This window comes from Xiphophorus hellerii, chromosome 5 (assembly GCF_003331165.1).
Source record: "Xiphophorus hellerii strain 12219 chromosome 5, Xiphophorus_hellerii-4.1, whole genome shotgun sequence".
In the NCBI taxonomy this organism is placed as follows: Eukaryota; Metazoa; Chordata; class Actinopteri; order Cyprinodontiformes; family Poeciliidae; genus Xiphophorus; species Xiphophorus hellerii.
Window position 1 is genome coordinate 32398188 of NC_045676.1, and position 27333 is coordinate 32425520.

General features: G+C 38.1%; 1 protein-coding gene across 1 annotated transcript in view; it reads left to right on the top strand.

Annotated features, from left to right (window-relative positions):
- The window catches only part of grin2ab (glutamate receptor, ionotropic, N-methyl D-aspartate 2A, b), a 152647-nt gene that overhangs the window by 35767 nt on the left and 89547 nt on the right, over positions 1-27333 (top strand). Inside the window, exons 3-4 of the mRNA XM_032562573.1 lie at positions 2105-2329; positions 3174-3332. Coding sequence (XP_032418464.1) covers positions 2105-2329; positions 3174-3332 — 384 coding nt within the window. The remainder of the gene's footprint in view (positions 1-2104; positions 2330-3173; positions 3333-27333) is intronic.

The window sequence follows — 27333 nt, forward strand, 5'->3', positions numbered from 1 at the left end:
TCAGCTGGAATTTGAAGACAAACAGAGTTATTTCACAAAGAGGTAGCATGTGTTGGACAAGGTCACCATGCCACTGCATTTATTAGGAACTATTGCATATCTAAGTTGCACATTTACTAAATTAAAATGCTTTCTATTCATAAAGACACATTGATGGATGACTGTCTTACCTGGCAGCAGCTCCAGCTGCACTGGTACTCTTAACGCACGGCTCCTTCTTCAAGGCTGGGGATAATAAACCATCACCAACACGTCCCTGCAGATCATTATGGTTTCTGAATCCTTCCATTGGCGACATTCTAAAGCAGAGCCAAAGGTGACAACATTACACACACCTTTGCTCAGCTATTTAGAGACACATGTGATGGTCTACACCTTTTCCATCTTAGGAATCATCAAACCTGACCTGCTGATCTGACCCCGTTTTCTTTTCTGTGAGAACAAAAAGTGTCTCTTAATATTTAGATTAATTTTCTACACTTTGTCGCACAGACCAATGCATATTTACTTCTACAAGTGGTAAATGCAGAAGAAATTTACTATTTACATCTGATAGTGATTTCCCCATAGTTTTAGTGTTGTTATATTTATTTATTTTGTGTCTGTATGGAATGTATAGGTATAAATGTGGTTCAGTTTCCTTGGTTTAGTTTAAAAAATAAATCATTACATTTTTCAAACACAATGTGTTTGATGCTCCTTGAGCTAAAAGACACTGCATGAAGTCAGATTTTAGCATATTTAGGTGAGTTTTGGTGCTTAGCTTACTATTGTCCACTGAAAAAGTTTGCATGGCTTCACGGCAGGTAAAAACACTTTTTGTGCGTACATGAGATCATAGGTTTGCAAATACCTCAGCAGATTTTTGATGACTCTTTTGTATTTGAACTTTAATTTTTTTAGATTTAGACTTGGTTACCTTGTCCTTATTGATACTGGAAGTTGGTGTCTTTTTGGTACTATTAATTGACACATAAAACCAGACAGAACAAAAAAATATTTTTATGGTGAAAAATAGTTTGTAAATAAAAATATATAGGCTAAATTAAAATCAGAAAATATCTTTCGGAACACCTCAAAGACTCAAATGGACATCTCTGCAGAACTATAGGACAAACAAAGGTGAGGTTACTGCACATGAAATCTTAATCTTAGCAGATTAATATAAACAAACAATGTTAGTTCAATGTTCTTTTTATTCATGTAGCTTTTGCAGTTGTACCCTTTAAAATAACTATAAAGGAACCTTGTTTTCTGTTAACAAAAATTGCAATAGTTTTTCCAAATACTTACGTCTTCCACACATTATTTTAGTTCAAAGACACAAACTTAATTGGTCTTGCCACTTTTTTTTTTGCAGCATTCTTAAGGATAGGTATGAAAATAGCTATGCATTACATAAATTGTGTATGGAATTTTGTCACTAATGAAAACATTTTCTTTTTTATGAAGGAGCTTGTGAAGCCCTAACTGCTTTATTGGCCTGAAAATAGCGCTGAAAAAGCAGCGTTGTGTTTTTCTTTTTCTCTTCTAATAACAAATATGCTTTCCTAACACTACAAAAGAACTTAATGTGTGTTGTGAGACTGTCTTTCCAGACAAAATGAAATTCTTCTGAACTAGTGGGACATAAACTCCTATCCAGTTTTCTCCAGCTCTGACACCAAGCAAGCCTCCACAGACCAATTACCTTATTTTCTAAAAGGCAACTCTCTGGAGCGTTAAAAACTGAGGCAATATTCTTTGCAACAGTTTCTTGTTGTACTGGCACTTAACATTGATTAAAGAATGATAAAACAGTTTTTTTTATATTGGCTGTACCTCATTGTTTGACAGACACTATAACGAGATTTCCCTTCAGATGGCATGTAGACGATCATTGTTAGCTCAAAAATTATTAAAATGTTCAGATAGATTTCTTTTCAAGTAAATCCTGTTAATTTCTCGGTCTGTTTTTTATATTTGCTTCCATATTTTTCAGAATTTATCAAATGCTTTGAAGAACACAAGTCATATCAATTCAGGATTTACATTTAACGCCACTGTTTTTTCAGGACAAAAGTACTGATTTCATTCTTCCCATTTGCCTTTCTGTCTTCTGTAGGGTATGATGGGTGTAGTGGGCTGGACCTTGGTCCTACTCTTCTCAGTCACGATGCCTGTTGCATCCCAAAAACCTCCAAAACTCAAAGTGGGTGTGATTCTAGGCCAGACACGCCCAGTAGCTGACCAGAACCTTCAGCCTCCTCAACGCCCTGATGATCCACTTGAAACCTCTGTGTTCATCCTGAAGATCAACCAGACAGACCCAAAGTCTGTAATCATAGAGGTGAGAATGATTTACATTCTTAGGTATTTTAAGGAATTACACATATGCCAACAAACCTTCTGATGCCCTTAGGCAACAAAATATTCGTTTAAACTTAAAACTAACAACAGTTCAATGGGTTCAATGGAGAGTGCCCCTCCTGGGGACTCCCTTGTCCTGCTGGGGGACTTCAACGCTCACGTGGGCAATGACAGTGAGCCCTGGAGGGTCATGGTTAAGATCAGGCTCCCCTGATCTGAACACGATCTGAACTCGAGTGATGGTCTGTCGTTGGACTTCTGTCCTCGTTATGGACAACACCATGTTCAGGCATAAGGGTGTCCATATGTGCACTTGGCACCAGAACACCCTAGGCCACAATTTGATGATAGATACAAGCGGCTGAAATGTGTTTTTCCCATAGAGTGTCTGGGCTCTCCCTTAGATATAGGATAAGAAGCTAGGAAATCCATGAGGGACTCAGAGTAGTGCCGCTTCTCCTTCATGTCGAGAGGAGCCAGTTATAGTGGCTCGGGCATCTGGTTAGGATGATTCCTGGACACCTCCCTCTGAGGTGTTCCAGGCATGTCCCGGAGGAGACCCTGGGTAAGACCCAGGACACGCTGGAGGGACCATATTTCTCGGCTGACCTGGGAATGCCTTGGGATTTCCCCGGAGGAGCTGGAACAAGTGGCTGGGGAAAGGGAAGTCTGGGCCTCGGTTCTTAGGCTGGTACCCCTGCGACCCAACTCAGGATAAGGAGAAGATGGATGGATGGATGGATGGATGGATGGATATATTGTGCTGTCCTGGCATATGTGTAAACTCCTTTGGTTAAAACTTGGGTTTATTCACTCTGTCTCAGGTTTGTGGGCTTTTGTCTCGGGAAGGTCTCCATGGCCTTGTGTTTGCTGATGGCACCGATCAGGAGGCCATCGCCCAGATCCTAGACTTCCTGTCTGTTCAGACACAGCTTCCAGTTTTGGGTGTTCATGGAGGCTCCTCTATGATAATGGCTGATAAGGTGAGTCACCTACAAAAAAATACCTTAACCTTTTTTGTGTTCAAAATGTTTGGCATTTGGAATAACACACAGCTGTGATGTGTCATTTGTGTATGATAGACAGATAGATAGATAGATAGATAGATAGATAGATAGATAGATAGATAGATAGATAGATAGATAGATAGATAGATAGATAGATAGATAGATAGATAGATAGATAAAAAACTTTATTAATCCCTTTGGGATTTACCCTCAGGGAAATTGTAGTTCCCATCTTCCACACAGCACCAACACATCAAACAATACATCAATACTTGAATGAAAATCAAATTAAATGGAAGACGGTTTTTGTTTTGCATTGTGATGTTTTTTGTCAAACCAAAAATAGTTTTGTGACATGATCACCAAAACAGGAAATGAACACTGAACTTATAAGTTTTCCTTTGCTTTAGGAAGTTAATGGGTTGTAAAGTAAAGACCTATTTATGGAATATGTCAGGTGAGTGTTTGGAAATATATTGGGACCATAGACAAAGGATATGAGCACTTGTGCTTTAAAGATCCTCCTTACTGGTTTTTTTCTATCAAACATGTTGCTAATAATGTTTTGTCTCTGATTTAGTGGAAATATTGATGTTGATGAGACTTTCTCCAAAATTACAAGCTTTTTCAAGCTGTATAGTTCCACTATTGAAAATGAGGAGCTAACATTCACAAATGACATTGAAATAAAATCCAGCCTAACGTGTAGCTTGAGGAGGGTTAGGGTTCACCCTAACCTACTCAAGGAAAATTATCCCAGTTTCAGAAGATGTGCTTTTAACTTACCAGTGCTCTATGGATTCTTCTATCAGTTTGTATTCTCTCACATTTAGATCATCAAACCAAATTTTAGATCTACCATAACTGACTGACACCTGCTGATTTGAAACCAGCTTCTGACTATGAGCAATTTTTATACATGTGGTAGATCTCAGCCAGCTGGTGAGAGAAAAATAACTCTTAATCTCCAAAAGTTTGGCCTGGCATAAGGGAGCAAACTACCTACAGCTAAAACACATTTTATGGCAAAACACAGGGGTAGAGCAGGGAGTCAACAGTCAGACCATTAAGTAACTACAGGTGTCATTTGTGATTGCTATTTACTTGTTTTTTCTTGTACTTTTTTATGTAACCCCCCTGTGCCTCCTTTAATTGTCCCTTGGGGGTAAATAAAGTTATTTTTAATTGAATTTGAAATGAATTGAATTAAAGGTCATCAGGAAAAAACAAGTTATCTTTTACAGACAATTAGCTGTAGCAACACTGTTTACGTGTTTTATCATTTTGATAAAAATGTTGAGACAAGAAGTTTGACTACAGATGGTATGTCAGCATTAAAATGTTCTTTACAAATACTACATGTGGCCTGTGTTGGGACTTTTTAGGGCCAACCCACATTTTTCTTGAGATAAGATAAGATCTATGTTTTACCATCATGGAGAAAACAAAAACTGTTATGTTCAGAAAAATGCATGAACACTGGCTAATATAGTGTATTAGCCATTAAAGCCACTTATGTAAAGTATTCTTTGTGATGCCATCAGTGAATGACCGTGCTGACACCCATGTATCAATCAGAGTAACATTGTTGGTCAGAACTGGAGCTGGATGTACATAGAAAAAAATATGACTATGATGAGGTACAAGCCTGAACACAATCAAAAAGGAAAAGATGAAACTCTCTTTTATTGCTTAACTCTTTTCAAGTGTTCCTATGTTGAATAAGTAGCCAGATGGATGTGATGTTAGTAAATGGATGCTGTAGATAATAAATTCACACACTGGAGTGTCTTTGTACAGTCATGGGAAGATGTTTTATAGAACATACAGCATTCTCAAGTGTATAACGTTTATTTTAGCAGACAATCATGAGTTGTTGTTAAAAAGCCTTTTATGTCTGGACTAAAGCTGAGCAATGCAAGACCAAAGCAGGAGGTGGAAATAGCTGTATCAAGTCATTGCTTAGCAGGTCACCAGATAGATTTTTAGTTTTCATAAAAGCAAATAAAGATGTACTTTATTATTTGGGCTTTGTTTTGTTTTAGTCGATACTCAGCACAAAGTTAGGGGTGCACATATCTCTCTCTTATCTGAATTTTCCCCATGGTACTGACTGTAGAGCTTGCTGACTGACAGACAAACTGAAGAAGCTTTGATAAAAACACAACTGGTTGTTTAGCTTTTAAATCTCTCAGGGCACAAAAGACAAAACACAGGAACCAATAACTGCTGCAATACAGCAGTCTTTTGAAGTTGAAACTGACTGGGGATCGGGCACTGGTGTATATACTGTATATGTGTATATATATGTGTAGGTGTGTGTGTGTATGTGTGAGAAAAGATAAGTAAAACAGAAAGCAGGGGAGAGAGGTGGGAGTGAGTTTGAAGGTTTGGGAACTGCAGTGGCAGCTTGAAGGTCAGTGGCTTGAACTTCCTACTGAGAACAATGACAGAAAAAGTAAATAAAATATGTCTGTCTTGTCCTTAATCTGTGCTGTTAATATGCCATTAAACAAGGTACTTAATCCCCTACTGCTCTAATTGAACTGCTCAGTGGCCAAAAGTACAAGCGTATGGTCTTTTTTTGGGCAGCTTGCAGTAGAGAGGTGCCACTGTTTGTTGCCCAGTAACTAACTAGCCTGTACAATTGTTCCTGTGGGCCTGACCTGGAAATAAAACCATTTTTTTATGTCCAGTTTAAAGTAAGGGCAAAATCAGCCAACTACCAGAGAGGTAACAAATCACAGTGAGACAGTAAATCATTGAATATACATTATAAGCTTTTCTCTTGGTTGCATAGGAGATTCACTTAAAGAGAAAAATGTGTGAGTGGACAAAGCCCATCTGGTCTTTAACTGGATTTAAGTGGAAAATACACAGTGGTGTCATGGTTATGACGTATGGTAAGTTTTATTTTATTTTATTTTTTAAGAAAGACATTATTACCTTTTTGAATACAGCAGTAGTTTGTTTTTCTGTTCTCATACAGTAGTAAATGGAATCCCAGCAGCTTATTATCTTCTGGTATAGAAACCCTGGAATCTCCTCTCCCAGCCAGGTTTAGCTGTAACAAAGCTTTTTAAATGGAAAAATTTGTCTGATTTCTGATTGTGAATTTTTAATTAAGTTTAATACACCTTTAGTCAGAAACAGTTGGGGAAGTTTGCTTGAAAAATTGCTAAAGAAATGAATCATTATTCAGAGCTGTGGCCTTCATTCTTCTGCAGATTGTCTGATTAAAACATTGAATAGACTCATCAGATGTAATAACGTGTCACAGTCTCTGTGCCAAACGCAAGCTCAGTTACAGAGGCCATGAGGATTTTCAGTGAGGTTGCCACATGTGTCATGTTTGACACTCAAACTGTGATGGCGACAGAACCACAATGAACAATGTCTCAGCGTTTTTCAGCAGCTCTATTAGCTCCCTACTAATTTCACAGCATCAAACACATTTAGGCATTAGTGTTGTGAAAACTTACACAACATAACAGCCTTACACCAACAAACATAGTCTGCTCTGAAGACAAAATGCCTCAATATATTATGTCTCGGCTGCATAAATGCTGCTGTTATACCTGCTTCCTGCTCTGATAAGATCAGTAGTATCAGGAGGCAGAACTTGAATAATTCGCTTTTGTTATTGTGGACTAACAAAAAAACAAAGCATTGTTAGGAGCCTGCAGCCAGTGCACTCTCCGCAGCCACATTCATTTAAGATTCTTTCAAATCATTTTTATACTTAAGCAGCATCAATCCATACTCTTCCCAAGGTACATTTAGCATTTAAGTTGTGTTTAGTAATCTTCTAGACAGGTTTCTTCACAGGGAGCACAATATCTGCAATGAAAAGTGATGCTGCCCAGAAAGAAGATTTACGATTCAGTTTAAGATTCAAGCAAGCGGCTCGGTGCTCTAAAATAATGGACATACAACACACGGAGGCGGGCAGAACAAGTGTGAAATACTTGGTGTTAAAGCAGCGTTAAGCTGCCAAAATGCAAACTTAACTGTCATGATTATGACATATTTCAAGTAAAGGCTTTCTCCAGTTGTCATTTTTATCAGCTATTCAGCAAGCCTTAGACCCATCACTGTGAATCACATAAACAGTAACAGACACTGCTGGGTCCCCCTGAAAACTGATAAATACTGTGGAGACAGAACTTGACTCAAGAAAGCCTTTATTTTTAAAAATATTTCTAATAAAATAGGTAAAATCTTTTAAAAAATAAAGTTTAGTCTTAGTATTTTTATGCAGAATTTGAACAAATTGGTAACACTTTATTTGATGGGTTGTGAATAAGACTGTCATGACACCGTCATAAACATGACATAACACCTGTCATGAACATGAGTACGTCTTCATGAATATTTATGACTGCTGTCATAAAGTGTCTTTAATTTGGTAAATTATGACACTTTTAATACAAAGTTGACATTATTCAAAATGTCGTCGTTATGACAACTTGTCATTAACCAAGAAATCATGATCTGACATAAATTTGTTATAAAAATATTACTGATTAAACTCCAGCTTTAATAACATAAAGCTACATCATTTTTAAAGAACACAAAGAACAGAAATGTATCTGAAGGAAGGCAGTGCTTTGCAGATACAAGGAATTATGTTTCATGAAACAAACTGTGGTCTTAGCTCATCTCTGGAGGCTTACCAGGACTGCTGTCTTCATTTCCACACGTTCATCAGCAGGAGAGCTTTAACTCTTTGATCTGACTTCTTGGAGCGTGTACCTTTCACTCTCTTCCAGTGAAACTTTGTTTTCACTGTAAAAGAGCACACCGTTATGCATTTTAGTGCATAACAGTGAAGAATTGTATACAAAGGACTGGATGATGTGCTCTTAATTTGCTTCAGGGAATGAATGTGGTATGGACAAGAAAAATAAGCACGTAGAAACCCGAGAGATGAACTAGATTAGCTGGGAATTCTGTTCTTACATTGCCAAGAGACCACTCTGGGAACTAAGACATGTTGTTGGCTTTGCCCCATCCCCATATGCGCTCGCTCTTCCTCCGCCAGCACTCTTATTCTCTTCTCTTTACTTCCCAGTTCTTAGTGTGTGTGTTGGGGAGGAGTGGGGGGATGTACTGGGGGAGGGGTAGGGGGTCACAGTATGTAGCATAAGAACACTAACATGCTGAAATGGAGGGTTGTTAATTAAACATGAATGTTCTTTCTGCTTTGCTCTACCTCTATGGCAGGATGCCACTCTGTGTCTGCGTAGTTGGATGTGTGTGTATGTAGGGGTGTGTGTGGTTTGAAGAGGCTGTGTGTCCCAGCTCGGGATGTCCCATATTGGTAGGGCCATTTGCGAAGGTTTTTTGCTGAACTACTTTAATATTTTACACCTGCTCCCCTCACCTGCTGTCAGTCGCAGAAGACACACTGCTGCGTCATTCACTCCCAAACTCCTTTAATGCTTTCACCTCTAATTTATTCTCCTCTGCTACCTTTTATGTCTGTCTCTCTCTCTCTGTCTTTCTGTCTGTCTCTCTCTCACTCGCCCTGTCTCTCTGGCTCACTCCATGTATTGTCTTTTAATGTCTTAACCTCCTGGCTTATTTTATCTGTGGCTGTTATTCTCAGGTAGTTAGAATAGAAAAAGATCTGCAAGTCAGTTTTAGAAAATCTCCCTAGCCATCAAATCTTATGAAGTGAGATCGAATGACATTAATGACTTTTCTCTTATGAGAAAAACACAGTTAGTAGCTGGGATGATACAGTTAGTGTAGTGACAATAAAGAAGAAAAGACTCCAGCTCTCGGTTCTGATACTGTCTGTCATTCTCTAGGCTGCATTTTCATCACAGGTCTTGAGACCTAACTCCTTCTAGCTCAGCTAAGGAGCAGAGCAAACTGAACTGGTGGCATGTCTGAGATAATTCTGTTTTTCTATGCAGGAGCTACAGCAGCTATGGTCTAACAACAACAACAACAAAAAAAGTTTTACTATTTGCATTTTTAAAAGATCTGTTTCCACAGAGAAATGTGTGAAATTTGCAAAGGTCCTCAACAACACAATAAAAATTCCGTCTTTTATTTAGAAATGACTGAACCTCCATATTCACAGCTAACATCTGGAAGGACAAACACAGCCTGGTTTCTCTGCAGAGCGGCAGCTGTTAACAGTTGCTGTTCAGTATTTATTTCTTCTCATTCAAACACTGTTGTCCAACAACTTGAGCCCTGCTTTGATTAAATGTCTAGAAAATATACTTTCTTACACCTAGCAATCACTGTGTGCATTACAGGATACATATGGAAACATTATTCTGATATATTCACACTGAAAAGCTTTCCATCTGCACTGGAGGGAACATCTGGTCTTAGTGCTAAACTAAGGGGTGCCTTACTGGTTAGAGAGCATCTCTTACAACACTTTAAAGTTAATGGGGGCGTGCCGTGGTGGTGGAGGGGTTAGCGCAACCCACATTCAGAGGCAACGTGGCCTTGACGCGGCTGTCGCGGGTTCGACTCCCGGACCCGACGACGTTTACCACATGTCTTCCCCCCTCTCCTTCCCCCTTTCCTGTCAGCCTACTTTGAAAAAGGGACACTAGAGCCCACAAAAAAAGACCCCTTGCGGGGCTATTAAAAAAAAAAAAAAAAAGTTAATGGGGCACCTGGTAAAAATATGAACAAAGCCTTTAATATGTTCAACTTTTAGCACAATCGCAAGAAGTTACATTTTTGGTAACACTTTATTTGAAGGGATGTGCATAAGGCTGACATAAACATGAAGGATTGTCCATAAATGTTGTCATGAAGTGTCATTTGGTAAATAATGACACTTTTTAAAATGGTTTTATTGGCTCTAGTGGCCTTTATTTGATAGTGAATTAACAGGAAAGAGGGTAATGACAGACGGGGGAAGACATGCGGCAAAGGTCACCAGGACGGGAATTGAACCTGCGACGCCTGCGTCGAGGACTAAGGCCTCCATATTTAGACTGTGCTTAACCCCTACGCCACCACAGCACCCCATAATCACACTTTTAAAGCAAAGGTGCACTAAAAGTCCATTAAAAGTGCCAATTTTGCATTATTTGGTAAATAATAAATCTGCAAATGCTAAGTTTCATTAAGAGTAAAAGTGTCAACAATGCATTAATGTTATCATTTACCAAATACCACTTTATGACAATAGTCATAAACATTTATGAAGATTCCTTCATGTTTATGAATGTGTCATGTCAGTCTTATGCACACCACTTCAAATAAAGTGTTACCAAATTTTCTATAAGAAAAAAAAAAACAGGTAAAGGGCTTGTTAAAAGTATTCACCCCGTGGATGTTTTATTCTATTTATTTTACAAATCAAACAAGATAAAAACAAACAAAAAGTGTAACAAAAAAGTAACTATGTACTGTAAATATTCTCTCAAAATCTCCTAAATTTGACTAAATGGCAGAGTGTGTGTACTTAATCTTCAGACAATGAAAAGACCTATGCCTTGGAGACAAGGAGCAGAGAAAATATATTCATCATGATGCCAGAAACATAAAATGTATTAGAAACTATGAATCCAGAAACCACTGGCTCAAGTATTACTAGAGATAGATGTACTCGACAAGTGTGAATATGCAGGGGAAGCAGAAGACAAGATTAACTATAACAAACTGGCTAACATATGAAAGATTAAATGCAGCAGTAAACCTAATCCAACATGGCCTCTCAAAGCACAGCCATAAAAAAAACAAACACAAGCAAAACAGTGATGCAGAAATAACAAAAAGAAAAAAAATCCATAAACATCCTGCTGTATTTGCCATTGTCTGTGTCTGGAAAGCATGAGTCCCTGCTGACAGCAATGCAATTTTGATGAAAACATTTTTGGTTAAAAATAACTTCTTCTATGAGATGCATCAGTACATACCAGAAATATTCAGCAATAATGACACAAAGAGGTCTTAAAATACCAGACACTTGATTTTTTTTATACCAGTTTTGTTATACAATGCTTAGAAAAAGTATTCAACCTCTAGCCCCTGGAATTTTATTTGACTCTTTTATTGCTTTTACATAACAACCATGATAAACAAAAGGTGTTTTTTTGATGCCCCTCCCTCTTTACTAAAAACTACAAAATGGCCTTTTAATGTCAAAGTTCAATCTTATTTGTTCAAAATAACCCTAGCTGAATGAACGTATTTAACATAAAATAGGTGATTACATAGATATTGGCTCTGTACTGGGACTAAGGCTGGAGTCCCTGGAAACTGTGGTGGAGAGGAGGACACTGAGGAAGGTTCTGTCTATTATGGACAATAAACAGCACCCTCTCCACCACATAGGGGACAGACAGCGGAGCACCTTCTCACATAGGCTGCTCCAGCTCCGCTGTCGTAGGGACAGATACAGGAAATCCTTCCTGCTACATGCTATCTCACTGTACAATAAAAGCTAAATCATTGTTCTGCACTAATCAGTCCGATTTTGCACAACTGCACTGTGGCACACTTGCTGTACATATATTTACATATACAGTACAGACCAAAAGTATGAGGGGCCGTTTAGGACAAAATTTACGTTTTGTCTCTCACACACTACCAAAAAGTCTCGCATACTCCAAAAAAGTAGCCACGCACACTCCAAAAAATTACGTTTTGTCTCTCACACACTACCAAAAACTCTCGCACACTCCAAAAAATTACGTTTTGTCCCTCACACACTACCAAAAACTCACGCATACTCCAAAAAAATAGCCTCGCATACTCAAAAAAATTACGTTTTTTCTCTCACACACTACCAAAAACTCTCGCATACTCAAAAAAATTACATTTTGTCTCTCACACACTACCAAAAACTCACGCATACTCAAAAAAATAGCCACGCACACTCAAAAATTACTCACGCACATTCAAAAAATACTCAAATTGCGTATACACACACTACTAAAATGTCACACACACACACACAAACGTTAACTTTCTCGCTCACATACACTACTATCAGCTCGCTCACATACACTGTACTAACAGCTCGCACATTCACAAACGTTAACTTTCTCGCTCACATACACTACTACCAGCTCGCGCACATACACACAAACGTTAACTTTCTCGCTCACATACACTGCTAACAGCTCGCACACACACAGACGTTTATCTCTCACATACACAAGACTAAAGTTGAACACACACACAGTACTAAGACTCGTTTTATGTATGTGTGAGAGCGAGACTTTTTATGAATGTGTGAGAGCGACACTCTTTATGAATGTGTGAGAGCGAGACTCTTTTTGAATGTGTGAGAGCGAGACTCTTTTTGAATGTGTGAGAGCGAGACTCTTTTTGAATGTGTGAGAGCGAGACTCTTTTTGAATGTGTGAGAGCGAGACTCTTTTTGAATGTGTGAGAGTTGTCACAGAAGAGGCGGGGCATAATTTTTGGATCAAACTGCGCATGCGTAGATCCTAAACTATAAGTTTCGATTGTTGACTCACTGTATGTTCTATTACTTAGTATATTTGTGCTTTTAAATATATATAGAACGTTTAACTTTCTTGTAGATTAAATGTGCTATAGAAATAAATGAATCTGATTGATTGATTAAAAATAGCAAAATTGCTGTAGTATTTTTTTGGAGTATGCGTGAGTTTTTGGTAGTGTGTGAGGGACAAAACGTAATTTTTTGGAGTGTGCGTGGCTATTTTTTTGGAGTATGCGAGAGCTTTTGGTAGTGTGTGAGGGACAAAACGTAATTTTTTGGAGTGTGCGAGGCTATTTTTTTGGAGTATGCGAGAGCTTTTGGTAGTGTGTGAGAGACAAAACGTAATTTTTTGGAGTGTGCGTGGCTACTTTTTTGGAGTATGCGAGAGTTTTTGGTAGTGTGTGAGAGACAAAACGTAAATTTTGTCCTAAACGGCCCCTCATACAAAAGTTTGGACACACATGCATGTCCAAACTTTTGGTCTGTACTGTACATATCTGCATTTTTTTTTAAATCTTTGCAAGGACTGCTCTTAAGTTGCTTTTATATTAACAGCATTTCATATTTTTACAATTTATAGCATTTTCTATTTTATTTTTTATTTTTATTTTATCTACAACTACTACTCAGTGGTAGTTGTTATTGTGTCTTGTCTCTATGCTGTAACTTTGAAGTAATTTCCCTGCTGGGATGAATAAAGTACTTCTGTTCTATTCTATTCTATTCTATTCTATTCTATTCTATTCTATTCTATTCTATTCTATTCTATATTCACACAGTAGAGAGTCTGTGTGGACAGGTTCCAGTCAGGCTTGTACATCTGGTCAGCTCAGTGTTAAGTAATGAGTTCTTCATTCTTCCTTTCAAAAATTTTTAAGTTGTGTGAGGTTGTGTAGGAATCGGCAGTGAGTAGTCCTGTTCAAGTCCTGCCACAAACTGTATCCAGTTGAGATCTGGGCTTTGACTGGGCCATCCAGAACATCCGCCTTGTTGTCTTCAATCCTTCTGTGTAGCTGCAGCTTCAGGTCATCGTCTATCTGGAAAATAAATGGTTTCAGAAGACATAGTTCTCTTGCAGATGGAAACAAATTGTCAACAACAACATAAAGGGAACCAGGAGTTCCCTTTATGTTGCTGCATTCATTTCACCTTCTAACTTGACAAGCCTTCCAAGGCTTGTCCGTAATGCTGCCATCACATGGCTTCACAGTGGGGATGGTGTGTTTGTGGTATGTTGATACTCTACTCGAGTATCAACATGACTTTCCTTCCCCAGAGACTTCCTCACCACTCTGCTGTAAAGCTTTGACTGGTGAATAACCCTGCAACAGCTGTTCTCTGGAGGGTCTCTCTAACTCAGCTGTTGAAGCTTGTAGTCATGGTAACTTAGCGTCCACTCTAACTATTCTTCTTTATGAGTTTGTGAGGATGGCCTGATCTTAGCAGATCTACTCATGGATCATATTCCTTCCATGTCTTGATAGATTGAACTGAACTGTAAGGAATGTTCCATGCCTTAAAGATATTTTTGTATCTATTCCATGTCTTGTATTTTTCAATAATGTTTTTACTGATTTATTTGGAGTGTTCTTTTGTCTTTGTGCTGTAATTGTAGCCGGGAATATTGATTAACCAGTTGGACCCTCCAGACTCTGGTATCATTATATTACAATCACTTGAGATGCACTCACTCACTGCACTCAGGTGATCCTCATTTGTAGAGAAAAGTTTTTCCTTTTGACATTAGAGAGATTTTATTTTATTTTTATTTTTTTTAACAAAGCCAAATTTGACGGATTTGTAAAAGCAAAAATGGTTAAAACATCCAACACAGTCACAACTCATCATTGTGTTCCTATAAATAGTTAAGTTAGTGAACATTTCATTAAAACATTTTATTTTATATTTTGTGAGCACTGCAGAACAATGTACAGAAACCACAAACTTCCTTGAAACAGACTCCCTCAAACCTTAAGATTATTTTACTAATGCTGAGCTATCAGGATTTATGAAGTCTTCTCCATCCTGACTGGTGATCTGAATGTTTCTGAACAGTTTCTGAAAGCCATGTCTGGGAAAAATATCCTTGTGGCATCTGTAGCTTTAATGTTTCATTTCTATATAGGGATTACGATATAAATAAGTGCTAGAATCATTTTCTCTGCCACCTTTTGTAAATAGCAGGCTATGACCTCAACATTTCTATTTTTTTTAACAAAACAGAAACAAGGCCAGACTGTGGTGAAATTTCAGTTTAATGTTGGCCTGGTGTCATATGAAAGCAGACCACCGTTATCTGGACAGCTGAAGGAAAACTCCTTCCAGTACCAGCTGCTGTCCAGCAGCTTGGTCTTCATGGTCCTGCCTGGCGGTGCTGCTGTGCAGCTCCAACAGCCTAAGCTGCTTTAACACAGCAGCAATCACTCCGGCTCATCCCAGCCAGCTCTTATTCTTACAACCAGTGGTGTTCATGAGGGAAAGAAAAGAAGTTTCCCTTTTTTACTCTTGGGTACAAATTGCCCTTTGCCAATACCAATCAGAAAAAGTTCTGGCTTTCCCGCCGCCCCTCTCTCAGAGCATGACCTTCTCTGGCTAGAGAGTCAAGCTAAAGTTACGACTTTTATTTATTTTCAGCCATATTCCTGAAAACTGGCTGAGCAAGGCACAATGTATTATGTGTCTGGGATTAATCCAAGGTGTCATCTGTGACTATTGAGAGAAGTGATTTGACTCAACAAAACTTGGGTTCCCTGAACTCATCAGAGTTCAGGGTAAGTAAATGAATGCTATCTTTAAAAAAAAGGAGAGGAAAAAAAATCATCTTCCAGAAGTCAGAATATGTCACCAGTTTAAAATGTGTCTGCTACATCTGGTTCCAGTGATAACAGGAAAATAATGCTTCCTTCTTTTGAGTGACATTGTGTGTTGTTGCAAAAAAAATTACTCTGCTGCTAAACTGTTTTTGTACAACAAAATATACTCAACAGGACTTAGCATTGCATTACTCAGAGAGAAGCTGAATGCTGTAGCTTTTCCGTTGTTTCGTTTTACCTGCAGGCCACTGATAAATTCATCTACAGGAATGAAGAGATAGAGGTATGACTGCATGCTGATCCTGGTTAGTCAAGTTGGTGAAATAAATCTAAAAACTCATATTTTTAAAATTTGAGGAGAAGCTCAGACTTAAAATAAATCTGATGAAAACTTAGTTTCTTACAAAAATACTTTTATTTTTTTAATTTTTTAGCCTTTTGTCATTTAACAGTTACAATAATCATTTTATTGAGATTTTATGTGACAGACAGTGATAGTTATAAAGCTGAAGGAAAAGATGCATGGTTTCTACATTTTTAATTAAAATATCTGAAGAATGTCACATGAAACTCTATCAGACCCTCCTGAGTCAATGCTTTGCAGAACCACCTTTTGCTGCATTAATAATTGCATGTCTGTGTGGGTTTTAGGGTGTCTGTACATATCTCTATGCACATCTAGAGATTTTTTTTTTTTTTTGCCCAATCCTTTTTTTTCGAGACTTCAAGCTGTCAGGTTGGATAGTTTCTGTGAATCATAGTTTTGATTCTCAGTTGCATTTAAATCTGGACTTTGACCAGGCAGATGCATGAGTATGTTCTGAAAAACGTAATTGTTATTTTGGTTTCATGCTTAGTGAGTGGATATTTCACAGTGGGGTCGGGTATCCAGCGTTAGTTTTATTCCAGGCCAACATTGACTTTTTGACTCGTCTAACCATATCAGTACCTTGGATCTCTCCAACTCAACTCATCTGGTCCTCTTGGTCACTTCTCTGATTAATGCTCTTCATAGTTTTGGTGCACTGTGGCTACAGGTTTGATGTTTTGATGTGTTCTTTGCATTTCCAGATGATGGAAAGCACTTATTTTTGCACCAGAAATGATAGCCATAAGAAAAGAAAATCTGAAAAAATTGTTGCTTGATTATCAGGTGCATTTCAAGATCCTTGTTTCGACCTGCAGAACTCTACATGGGCACACACTGACTTCTGCATCCCTACGGCTCCATTAGGGTCCTGTGATCAAACCAAATGCAACACAGACAACTGAAGGAGATAGAGCTTTCTCTTCTGTAGCTCCAGGATAGTGGTGAAGATATGGTTATCATAAAGAGGAAGGAGGGGTGCTGATGAATAAAATCACAATAAGATCATAAAAACCTACTGCAAAACTTTACTCCAACTATTAAATTTCCCTTACCAAGGCCACAGACTTAATCTGTGTGGGGGGATTGTTTATGTTTGGTCTATTGACCCACTGACAGTGTGTTCAAGTTACAAAAATCTTTTTCTGGAAAATGCTGTCTGCAGAGTAAATTCCCTCATGTAACCATTTGTGTCTTTATTCATCTTCTCTGCTGGCGCTGAGTCTCAGTTGTTTGCTCACTAAAAATGACTGCTGGAAATATCAATATCTGCTCAGCAGAGCTGCTGCAGCTGTTTAGTATGCACAGTGTTGATGTGTCCTGTTGGCTGCCTGTCCTGTGTGACTGAACAGCAGGATGCTGCTTTCAATCAACAGAGTGTCACATACATTAAGAGAATTACTTTGACTAGACCTACTGTCCACAAATGTGTCTGCAGGACTTTTTTGTAAAGGTGTGTGTACATAATACTTCACAAATCCTTCCAATATGTCAGCACTCATCTCCGCTCAGCCTCCAACATGCCACAGTGCAGTAGTCATCCCACAGAAGTCTCCGTCAGAGCATTGATATATTTGCTCATCCTCTCTCCTGCATCACTTTCTCCTGACCCCCTATTTCACAGAGACCCTCTGTGTTTTTTTACTTGCTCCCTTTCATTTTGTCATATCTCAGCAGCCTTATCCCAGTTCCCCTTTCTCTTGTCATTGCTTCTGCTCTCCTCCTTCTCTCACGCCCCAGTTGGGGAGGACAATGCCATGGCAATGGCAGGGTTGTGGTGTGGTGTATTTGTCTGTGTGATGTCACACTACAGCAGCTCGATAGTCGCTCTGTCTTTTTTCTTTTTAATCCCTTTGCTCATGGACCACTCTGCTATTTTAAGATTCTATAAACCTTTTCAAAGAAGCTTCAAGGGAAAAGCTTGTCCATGCACCGTGTACCACACGAGTCTTTTTGTGTGAACGATTCGACGTGTAGCAAAGGGAGTGTTTCTGTTTATTTGCTCATGTGTCATATCAACTCATCTCAGAATTTTTGGTCCAGTACTTTGTAATTACTCCAAATCTGTTAAAATCTTAAGTTGTTTTGTAGATTGACTTGATTGTAGTCTCAATCTACAAAATTTTGTGTTAGTTTTTTATTTTGGTTAGATTAGTCTTTTTTCTGTTCAGACCTTTCTTAGTGATTCTAGTTTATGTTTCTTTTCTTGCATCTACTTATTCCTAGTTTATTTATGTTTAGTTTGTTTCACTGTTAGATTAATTTTCTAGTTCCCTGTATACTCTTCCCTGCTCCCTGTGCCACTTTCTCTCTCTTCCTCTCCTGATTGTATATACATATACTGTATATATACAGTACAGACCAAAAGTTTGGACACACAGTTGTGTATATATATATATAAATACAGTACAGACCAAAAGTTTGGACACACTTTCTCATTGAATTCAATGAGAAAGTGTAGGGGGGTAGGGGGGGTCTTGTCACGGAGTTGCCTGTTGTAGACGAAACGTTGATCAGCTGTTTGCCCACCTAGAACCTTAGCTTGCAACAGGATTGCCTATAAGAACATATAAAAGTTACACTCCACGGTGGAGTCGAGGGACACTGATGAACAGGGGCCAATAGTGTTTGTATGGGGTAGGCTCTGTTCTGACAAGTTGTGATCAGTTCCTGGAATAAAGGTGGCCATGGTGAACCTGCAGTTGTCTCCATCATCCTTTCATGTCGAAGTTTTTACAGTGGTCTCATTTTCTTACCTGGCAAAAGCCTGGCATCCCAACAGGGATTTGCAAACCTTTTTATAGCCACTGTATTTGCTGTTTGCCTCTCGCCAGAGTGAAATGATGGTAAGAACCAGGCCCGGCGGCATGGGCGGGCATTGGGGGGCATTGCCCGCCCACAGAGTCAGCCGTGCCCCCCCTGGACTGGAAGCTGTTTGTTGTTTTTACCTTAGAATGGCCAACTTTCTGTTATTCCTATATCAATTTGGTACAGTAGGGGCTTTCGCACTTCCCATATCGGTATCCTCTGTCACTGTTTTCAGCAGTTAAAACTGTTTAATCCATTGTAACCTGTTTTTCCGAGCCGCCTTTAAACGCAACATGAGCGCTAAGACGCTCGCGCTGGGTTTACACCTGTGCGGCAGCGACGGAGACCTGCTGCTTCTGCGCAGAGCTGCGCAGGTTTGTGTTAGAATCATGCAGCAAACCAGCAAAACGCAAAGAACTTTGCACTGTTTCCCCCCCAAACTAACCGACTGAGTTGAGTAATGCTGTTCAATACAGGTAATGTTAGCTAAAAGATCACTAGCTAATAATACAGCATCTTAAGCTTGTTAACAAGTAGCCTGTAGACTACTGATGTTGTCTTCGTTCAGCTACGTAGATTCATTTTGCCCCTCCAAAATAAGTCAATGCCCTGTTAAACTCCTCTGGCTGGTAAAAACCTCAAAGTCTGAATGAATATTTAAGATCACGTCTGATGTCATGTTAATAGAACAGTCAGGATCTCTAGAGAGTAAGAGGACAATAAACTTGCTGGTAAATCTGGCTCATTATTACTGCAACCTAATAATATATGAAGTCCTGAACTGTTTGATCCTGCGCCTTTCATCATATTTTTAACAGTGCACAGAGGAGCAATTCTCTCCCGCTCAGTGGCACTTTGTCTAGCATTTGTGAGTCACCATGGCACCTTTCCCAACTTAAAAAACATGAGGTGAGATTGCCTCTGCACCTCCACCTGAATTCCATGAGGGGAGATGTGTGAAAAAGGAAAAATTACTGAACACAGTCAAGGTCATGACTGAAATACAGTTTTCTGACCTCAGTAAAAACTACCCGGTGCAACAAATACATTAAACATGTTAGCTTAGCGCTCTTCAGACATAACAAACACCCTATAAAGTATTTAGTTGCTGCTGATGTATGCAAAAGACAATTTACAGTTGTCAACTCTTTTTAAAAGATATTTTTAAGTGAGCATTCACACTAGCCCTGCTTAATTTGTTTTAATCAAACTCTAGTTCATTAAGTTTGTATGTGGGGTATGAATGAGCAACTCAAAACTCAAACACAGACCAAAAAAGACTATATATATATATATATATATATACTGTATATATACAGTACAGACCAAAAGTTTGGACACACCTTTTAATTCAATGAGTTTCCTTTATTTTCATGACTATTGACATTGTAGATTCACACTGAAGGCATCAAAACTATGAATAACACATGTGGAAATATGCACTAAACAAAAAAGTGTAAAACAACTGAAAATACCCGTTATATTCTAGTTTCTTCAAAGTAGCAACCTTTTGCTGTGATTACTGCTTTGCACACACTCTGCATTTTCTTGATGAGCTTCAAGAGGTCGTCACCTGAAATGGTTTTCACTTCATAGGTGTGCCCTGTCAGGTTAATAAGTGGGATTTCTTGCCTTATAAATAGTCATGAAAATAAAGAAAACCCATTGAATTAGAAGGTGTGTCCAAACTTTTGGTCTGTACTGTATATATGTAAATAATAGGGCTGTATAATTATATCAATTCTACTATATTTATCGATTTTTTCCACCCTCGGAAGGTATCGATTTTTCATCCGCGAATATTGATATGTTAAACCATATGGGTCCATAGGCTTATAAAGTCTTTTAACATGACTGGTTTGTGACGGTGTAGCAGCAAGACTCTGCGTCCCCCAGTCTCACTTTCAACTTGTGCTGATAGTGCACATTATAAACTACACACCAGCTTTTAAATTGTGTTAATAGGCCAAGTAAAACCGGGGTTATGCTAAAATAAGTAACCCATATTTTTCCTGAATGTCAGAGAAACGTCCAAAACCAGCTTATGTGAAAGGGAATGAGCTTACAAACATTAAAAAAAAAAAAAAAACACAACATATCTTACTCACTACTCTCCAGTTTTACCAAAATGGAATATTGTAAATTCATCTTAAAAACAGGGATTGCTGAGTGTATATTATGATCTCATGTTAAGTTTATTTCTAACAGAGTGTTCCATTGTCTGTGGTTTTATACAAAATGATTGTGTTCTGCGATTTTCATGCATCTGCTTGGAGCATGGCTGGGGGCAGTAACTGTTAAATAGAGAAATCCTAACTTAAGGTAACTGCTGACATTTGGTACATTTGGTCTTGAGGCACAGTAACCAGAACACCAGCTGCAGATATTTGTCTCCAAGATCTTAATAAAATTACACCTCAAAACTATTGTACCAATACTTTGAGGTTCCAATACTGCTGGTTCTTTAGAAGGTAAACACTGAACACTAATCTACATTGTAATGGTAATACTGTATGTTCCCTCAGGCTTACATGGATAATAGGTCTGCTAAGATGTCAAATTGTTTCTTATCTTGCAGCACATGATTATTTATTTTACATGGACTGAAATGTAATTAAAATTAACACAATTTTGTAAAATCATGTGACAGTTCATGTCACATGAATATTGTTTATTTTGTGCCTCTCTTCCCCACATGATGTACATGAATGATGTGTGTATAATGATGTCAGTTTTATTCTGTGCTTTTATGAGGGATTACTACAAAGCCAATGACTAAACACAAGCAACTGTCCAGTCGTTGCTACATGTTCATGCAGGGGAGTGAATTCTGTTAGTCAGGGACTCGATCTGCTGATATAACAACTTCTTAAACCAATTTCAACAGTGAACTGAACTTGACTGCATTTTTAGATAACTAGGATCAGTTAGAATGTATTTATGTATGGCTGTATTGACCTTTTTATTATTTATTATTTTTGTGAAGAGCCTTGAAATGACATGTGTTTTGAATTGGCAGTATAAATAGACACATTGAATTGAACTGAACTGTATTCCACTGCTTACGATACGAGTATGTGAAATGAGCTTCCTCTTTAGGGTCAATGGACTCAGCCTTAGTGATTAGATGGGGAGCTTTTTCATTCTTTGAAGTAGAGCTGCTGCGTCTTCCCGGATGCCTCTTGTATTCCTCCCTTTGTAGGTTTTCCAGCCACGTCCCATTGGGAGGAAACCCCAGGGAAGACCTGGAACTCTGAGGGCCTGTGTGTTGGTTTTGGCCTGGGAATGGTTTGAGATCCCAAAGCAGTGAGCAGGAGTGTGTCTTTGGGAAGAGGGATGGTTTCCCTCCTTTACCTGATTACACTTCTAATCCTAATTTATGACATAGACTTTTAGCATCTTGATTGTTTTTTTATTCTGTTCTACATGTAAAATCAATGTACACAGCTGCTGTAAATTATTTTTGCTAATTTTTGCATAAATTATTTATGTGTATATGTTCAGAGAAAACTACCACAAATATCTTAACAGTAAATAATAGTGAATTTCTTAATGGATCAAATAGGAAGTGCTTTTGGTGTTAGTTCAAGCACTAGAGATAGGTTGATTTGTTAATAAATCAAACTAATCAAATACACCTTTAGCAGAAGAAGATGTGTATTTCTTTAAGAGTTTTACTCCATGACTTAATGTAAATTTTAAATGCTAGTAACTAACTGATTTCAATAGTACATAAGTTGAGAAACACACTTTTATTGGAAGCAAAAGTGAGCATGTGTAAAATTGGCCTCAATGTCAACATTTGGAGTAATTTTCAGATATCCAGTCTACACACCACAGAGTTTTAAAAATCTTGATTTTGGAAAGCCTATTGGTTTCTCTTATCTTAACAAATATGTACTTTAATAATAGGACAAGTATCAATCAATCAATAAATTCATCAATCCATCAACCCATCGATCCATCAACTCACTCGCTCATCGATCCACCCATTCATCCATCCATCCATCTATCCATCCATTGTCTACTCCCACTTGTCAGGGGGGCTGGTACCTTTCTGCAGTGGTCATTGGTGAAAGGTAATTTACAGATTATCAGTTAATCAGAGTTTTATAAAATATCAATTTTATTTTGAACATGGCTTTAAAGTTCCTGAGAATAGAACTTCTTGATATTTAATGAAAATCCAAAGCAGCCTGGCATAACTGGAGTTAACATCACTTAAGCTACTGTAAAAGATGTGTAAAATCATGACACTGGGATGATGTTGGCCAATAGTGTGACAGCTAATGTCACAGTCCTGGTCAAAGACACCCACATTACACCTATGTGCCTCTCAAGACATTTTAAAAATATGTCAAACATTTTACTCGTTTTGCACTCACTTGTTTTGACAATGCATGTTTAGTAGAATAAATTTGATATAGAAACAGTAGAAATATTAAACCCTCCTACTTTTATGTCAATATTATCATGTTGCAGAAACTGGACATGGTTTTCTGGTATTTCTTTTGCTATCAGTTCCGAAAGTACTTCAGCCGATGCAGGGTCCAACTAATGTCAAAAATAAAACACATGACAATTCTCTAGCAATGCTTTATTTAGTGTTTGGCAAAATTCATAAGCTCCATGGATAGGTTTTTATTTCACCTGAGTACTGAAGGTTCTCTTACAAGGTAATAAAACATAGTTTGTTTGCAATTTTCTTTGTATTTCTAGTGATCACATATAAAAGTTTGATGTTTATTAATGCATTCTTGTTGTTTTTTGATCAAATGTGTGGTCACACCTTCAGCAGTTTTGTCATTTTCTCTTGAACTGAACCAGGCTACTGTATGTTGTGCCTCCCTTCATGACTGCCTTAGGACTGAATGAATAGATGTTGTTTTAAACAATTTGAACTTCATGCTCTACTTTGTTCAGAATCTGGAGTTGATAGTCTCATGGGTCTTGTTCCACACTAATGAAAGTTTTTCACCAGAGGAGTCTGCTGCAGTTCTAAATATTTTTATTTCACTGGAAGTTTCTGCTGTTCTGGACTGCTCTGAGCTCGTTTTTTTTCTAGCAGACTTTTCCTAAATGAAATCTACAGTCTGCCTCTGGTCATGACTCCCACAAGCCTCCTCAAGGGTTTTCTTAATATACTGCAGGCCAAGTGTCATCTCCACTGTAAATAATTCTATGGCCGCTGGGCTATTTTATCATGTTACATTTGTCGGAGTAAGGAAAAACAAACCCATTAAGATGCTGTTTTGGGCTCTTTTTCTGTTTCTGAATCACAGTTTTTACACAATGTGTTCCTTTACGTCACATATAGAACTGTGTCTCCTCGGAGTTGGTACTTTTGAAACAATCTTTTGCTGACTCTGGCTTCTAGCTGTTCTGTTCCTTTCTTCAAAGGCATTTATGCTGCCTTCACTTAAGTGAATCAGCCTGGAAAACAGCACAGTTCTGGCTAAGCTAATGTCATAACCAAAGAGCAGAATGATTCTGGCAATTTTTCATCTGTCTTATGTTATATCTCTCGTTTGGTCCCCCCAGGGTTCAGTTCAAAATGCATTTTTCTTTTGTGTTATTTTCCACATTACTGAGTCTTTTTTTATGGTATGAATTCAACATCTAAAAGCCCATGCAACTGTTCATAGGAAGAATTTTGTTGTGATTTGACCTGAGTTTGGTTGGGAGAATGGCCAGGATTACACGAGTACAATTGTGGCCAAAAGTTTTGGCAGAGACACAAATGTTATGTTTTATAAACTTTATTGATTCAGTTTTTCAGAGACGTATGTTTCAGGTGCTTGTGCATAAATGTAGAAAAGCTGATTTTTACCTGGTTTATGTCGTAGTGAAAGTGAGCTAGCTTTTCTTTAGTATAATCAATCAATCAATCAGTCAATTAGACTGAAAGCTTTAAGACATGAACAGATGGGCCTGAAGCATCTTACTTTTATCTCCATAGAAACAGAATTAAAAATAGGGATTTCCTCATCAGGTTTGTCCTTTGATTTTGAGTATCAGCCTTTACCAAGTCCTGAAACAATACTTCAAAAATAGATTTTAAAAATGAAGAATGAAGAATCAGTCTCTGATTCTAATGATTTTAAGAAGAATATCAAGACTTGATCTGACAGGAAATAGAAAAAGTTCTTCTGAAGACCATTAATCCGTTTGTTGTTGACATAGGATGATCACAGGAGCGCTGAGATCATTTTCTCTAATTTGACATTTATTATGAAGAATTTTATTTACAATTCATGCAAATATTACAATGAATAGCAAACATAGGTGCTGAAAAATAACATCTGAAAACATCTGCTGCGTAAAAACTCGTCCTTGCGTGAAAATCAAAGCTGTTTGCCAGTATGTTTAGCTAACAATTGTTTTCATCTTGTAAAGTAACACTGACTGTTGTTTTTGAGCAGATTTGAGTGTTAGTAGTTGAACTGGGATCCACATGAAAGGTTTGACAGTGTTAGTACAGATGAAATCATTTGCTCATATAAAACCTAAATGTTCAACAGCAGATGAAAAATGACTTTGTGTAATAAGGATTCCTCAAACAGTGACAGAAATGAAGTATGGTTCTTGCATTGTGTTTTGTTCCTCTCAAACAAAGGCACCACAAAAATGTTCTGCTTGCCACTTTTTCAAGAGTTTCTGGTGATTGACTCGATGTAATTGGGAAGTGAACAAAGGGAAGCATCCTCCAGAGGAAAAACTCCTTTCAGATCATCTAATAACTTTTGGTTGACCCACAAGTCAATTACTGCAAAAGGTTTCAAATCCATTGATCCATAGAAAACCATTTGCCAGTTAAGAAGACCTCACATATTAGTACTAATATTTGAAACCTAATATTACCTAAGAATGATGTTTACATCCCTCTAGTCCAGTGATTCCCAAAGTGTGAGGCGCGCCCCCTAGCGGGGGTGCAGTGCCTTTGCAGGGTGGATGACAAAAGAAAAAGAAAAAACAGTTTCACAGAATTGTTTCACTGTAAAGATGGTTTGTAGTTTGTTTTGTTGCAACCTGAAGTGTGAAATAAACTTCAGTGGAGTTTGAAAACAAAATATGTGTATAGGTTTATGTTTGGTTGAACGATATGTGTGCCCAGTTGATTTTTCTTTTTGGGGGGGGATTTTATTGTAATCCATAGGGGGCCCAATCTTTGGGAACCACTACTCTAGTCATACTGTTGGCTGCAGATGGAGCAGTATGTTTCAATAGTTTCCATTACAGAACTTTAAGACTAAAAATGCTCTGCTCTTGTTTTTGTTCTAATATCATCCCTGTATACCAATTATTAAAAAAATTGGATACAAATATTTATGTTGGACTTAGAAACAAAACCTCAGGAAATGGGAGACCACAGTCAAGCTCAGGAGACTGGAGATCACAGCTGAACTCAGGAGACTTAGAAACTGGAGGCATTGCTGGATCTGCAGGTGCTGGGGACGAGGCTGCTGCTGACAAACTGGTGTGAAGGTTTGGTTTTAAAGTTTAGAGTTGAGGAGCAAGTTGGGAATCATGGAGATGGTGACAGAGACGACGAGGAGCAGTGGAGGCGTGCGTCTGTTTAAGTACTAAGAGCCTATCATTTTAAATTCATCCACACAAGAGAAGACAATCCTGTTATCTTTATTGTGTTTCATCCAGTAATTGAAAACACCAAATACTATCCATAAGCCTTCAGAGTTCCCAAGCACAAACAGACCAGCAAATAAATATATATAAAAAACGTACTTTAAACAAAGAGCGGTGTTGCTTGATCAACATAAATTAATTTTGCAAATAGTTGCCTTAAGTAGATAGAACAGAATGTTTTTATCAGTGTGAACTAAAGTAAAACAGTTCATTTTCTTTGATTAGATCAGCTGTGTTTTTAAGGAACACAGAAATAAACAAAATCCAAAACCCAAGATCCTGACAGTTTGTATTTCAGGTCATCTTTGTCTAATTGAAATTTTTTGTGATGATCTGTAACATATAAATGTGACCAAAAAAATCTGTCAGGGGCAAACAGTAACACTGCTAAGTTATGACAGCTACAAAAAGGCCCAATTACTGCTAAACTATTACAGTTTTGTACAACATGTACACACATATATAATATTTCCTTCATGGTTCGGTGGATAATCTGTTTCACCCTTTTGCATGATAGAAATACATTTCTATTTCTCTATTTATACAAATAGATGATTTATCATGTTTTTTTAACCATTTTATGGACATCCACCGACATCTACAAAGAGAAGCAGTGGATGCCTCAAGGCACTGGCGCTCCATATGTGTCATGCTTTCAGTTGGGAGAGGGGCACCGAGTGAAGCAGAGGAGAAGGTGTGAGTGGGAAACAGACAAAGAAAAGGTGGAGAGAAGGAAGGTTTGAGTGAAGCTTGTGTCAGAGGCATGCCGTGTATGTGTCAGTTCCACTCCCCTTCCTCCATGTTAAGAAGTTTCTCTCCCCCTCAGAGGGAAAACACGCCAACCGGCCCTGACACAGAGAAAACCGGAGTTAAGGAGCAGACAGAAAT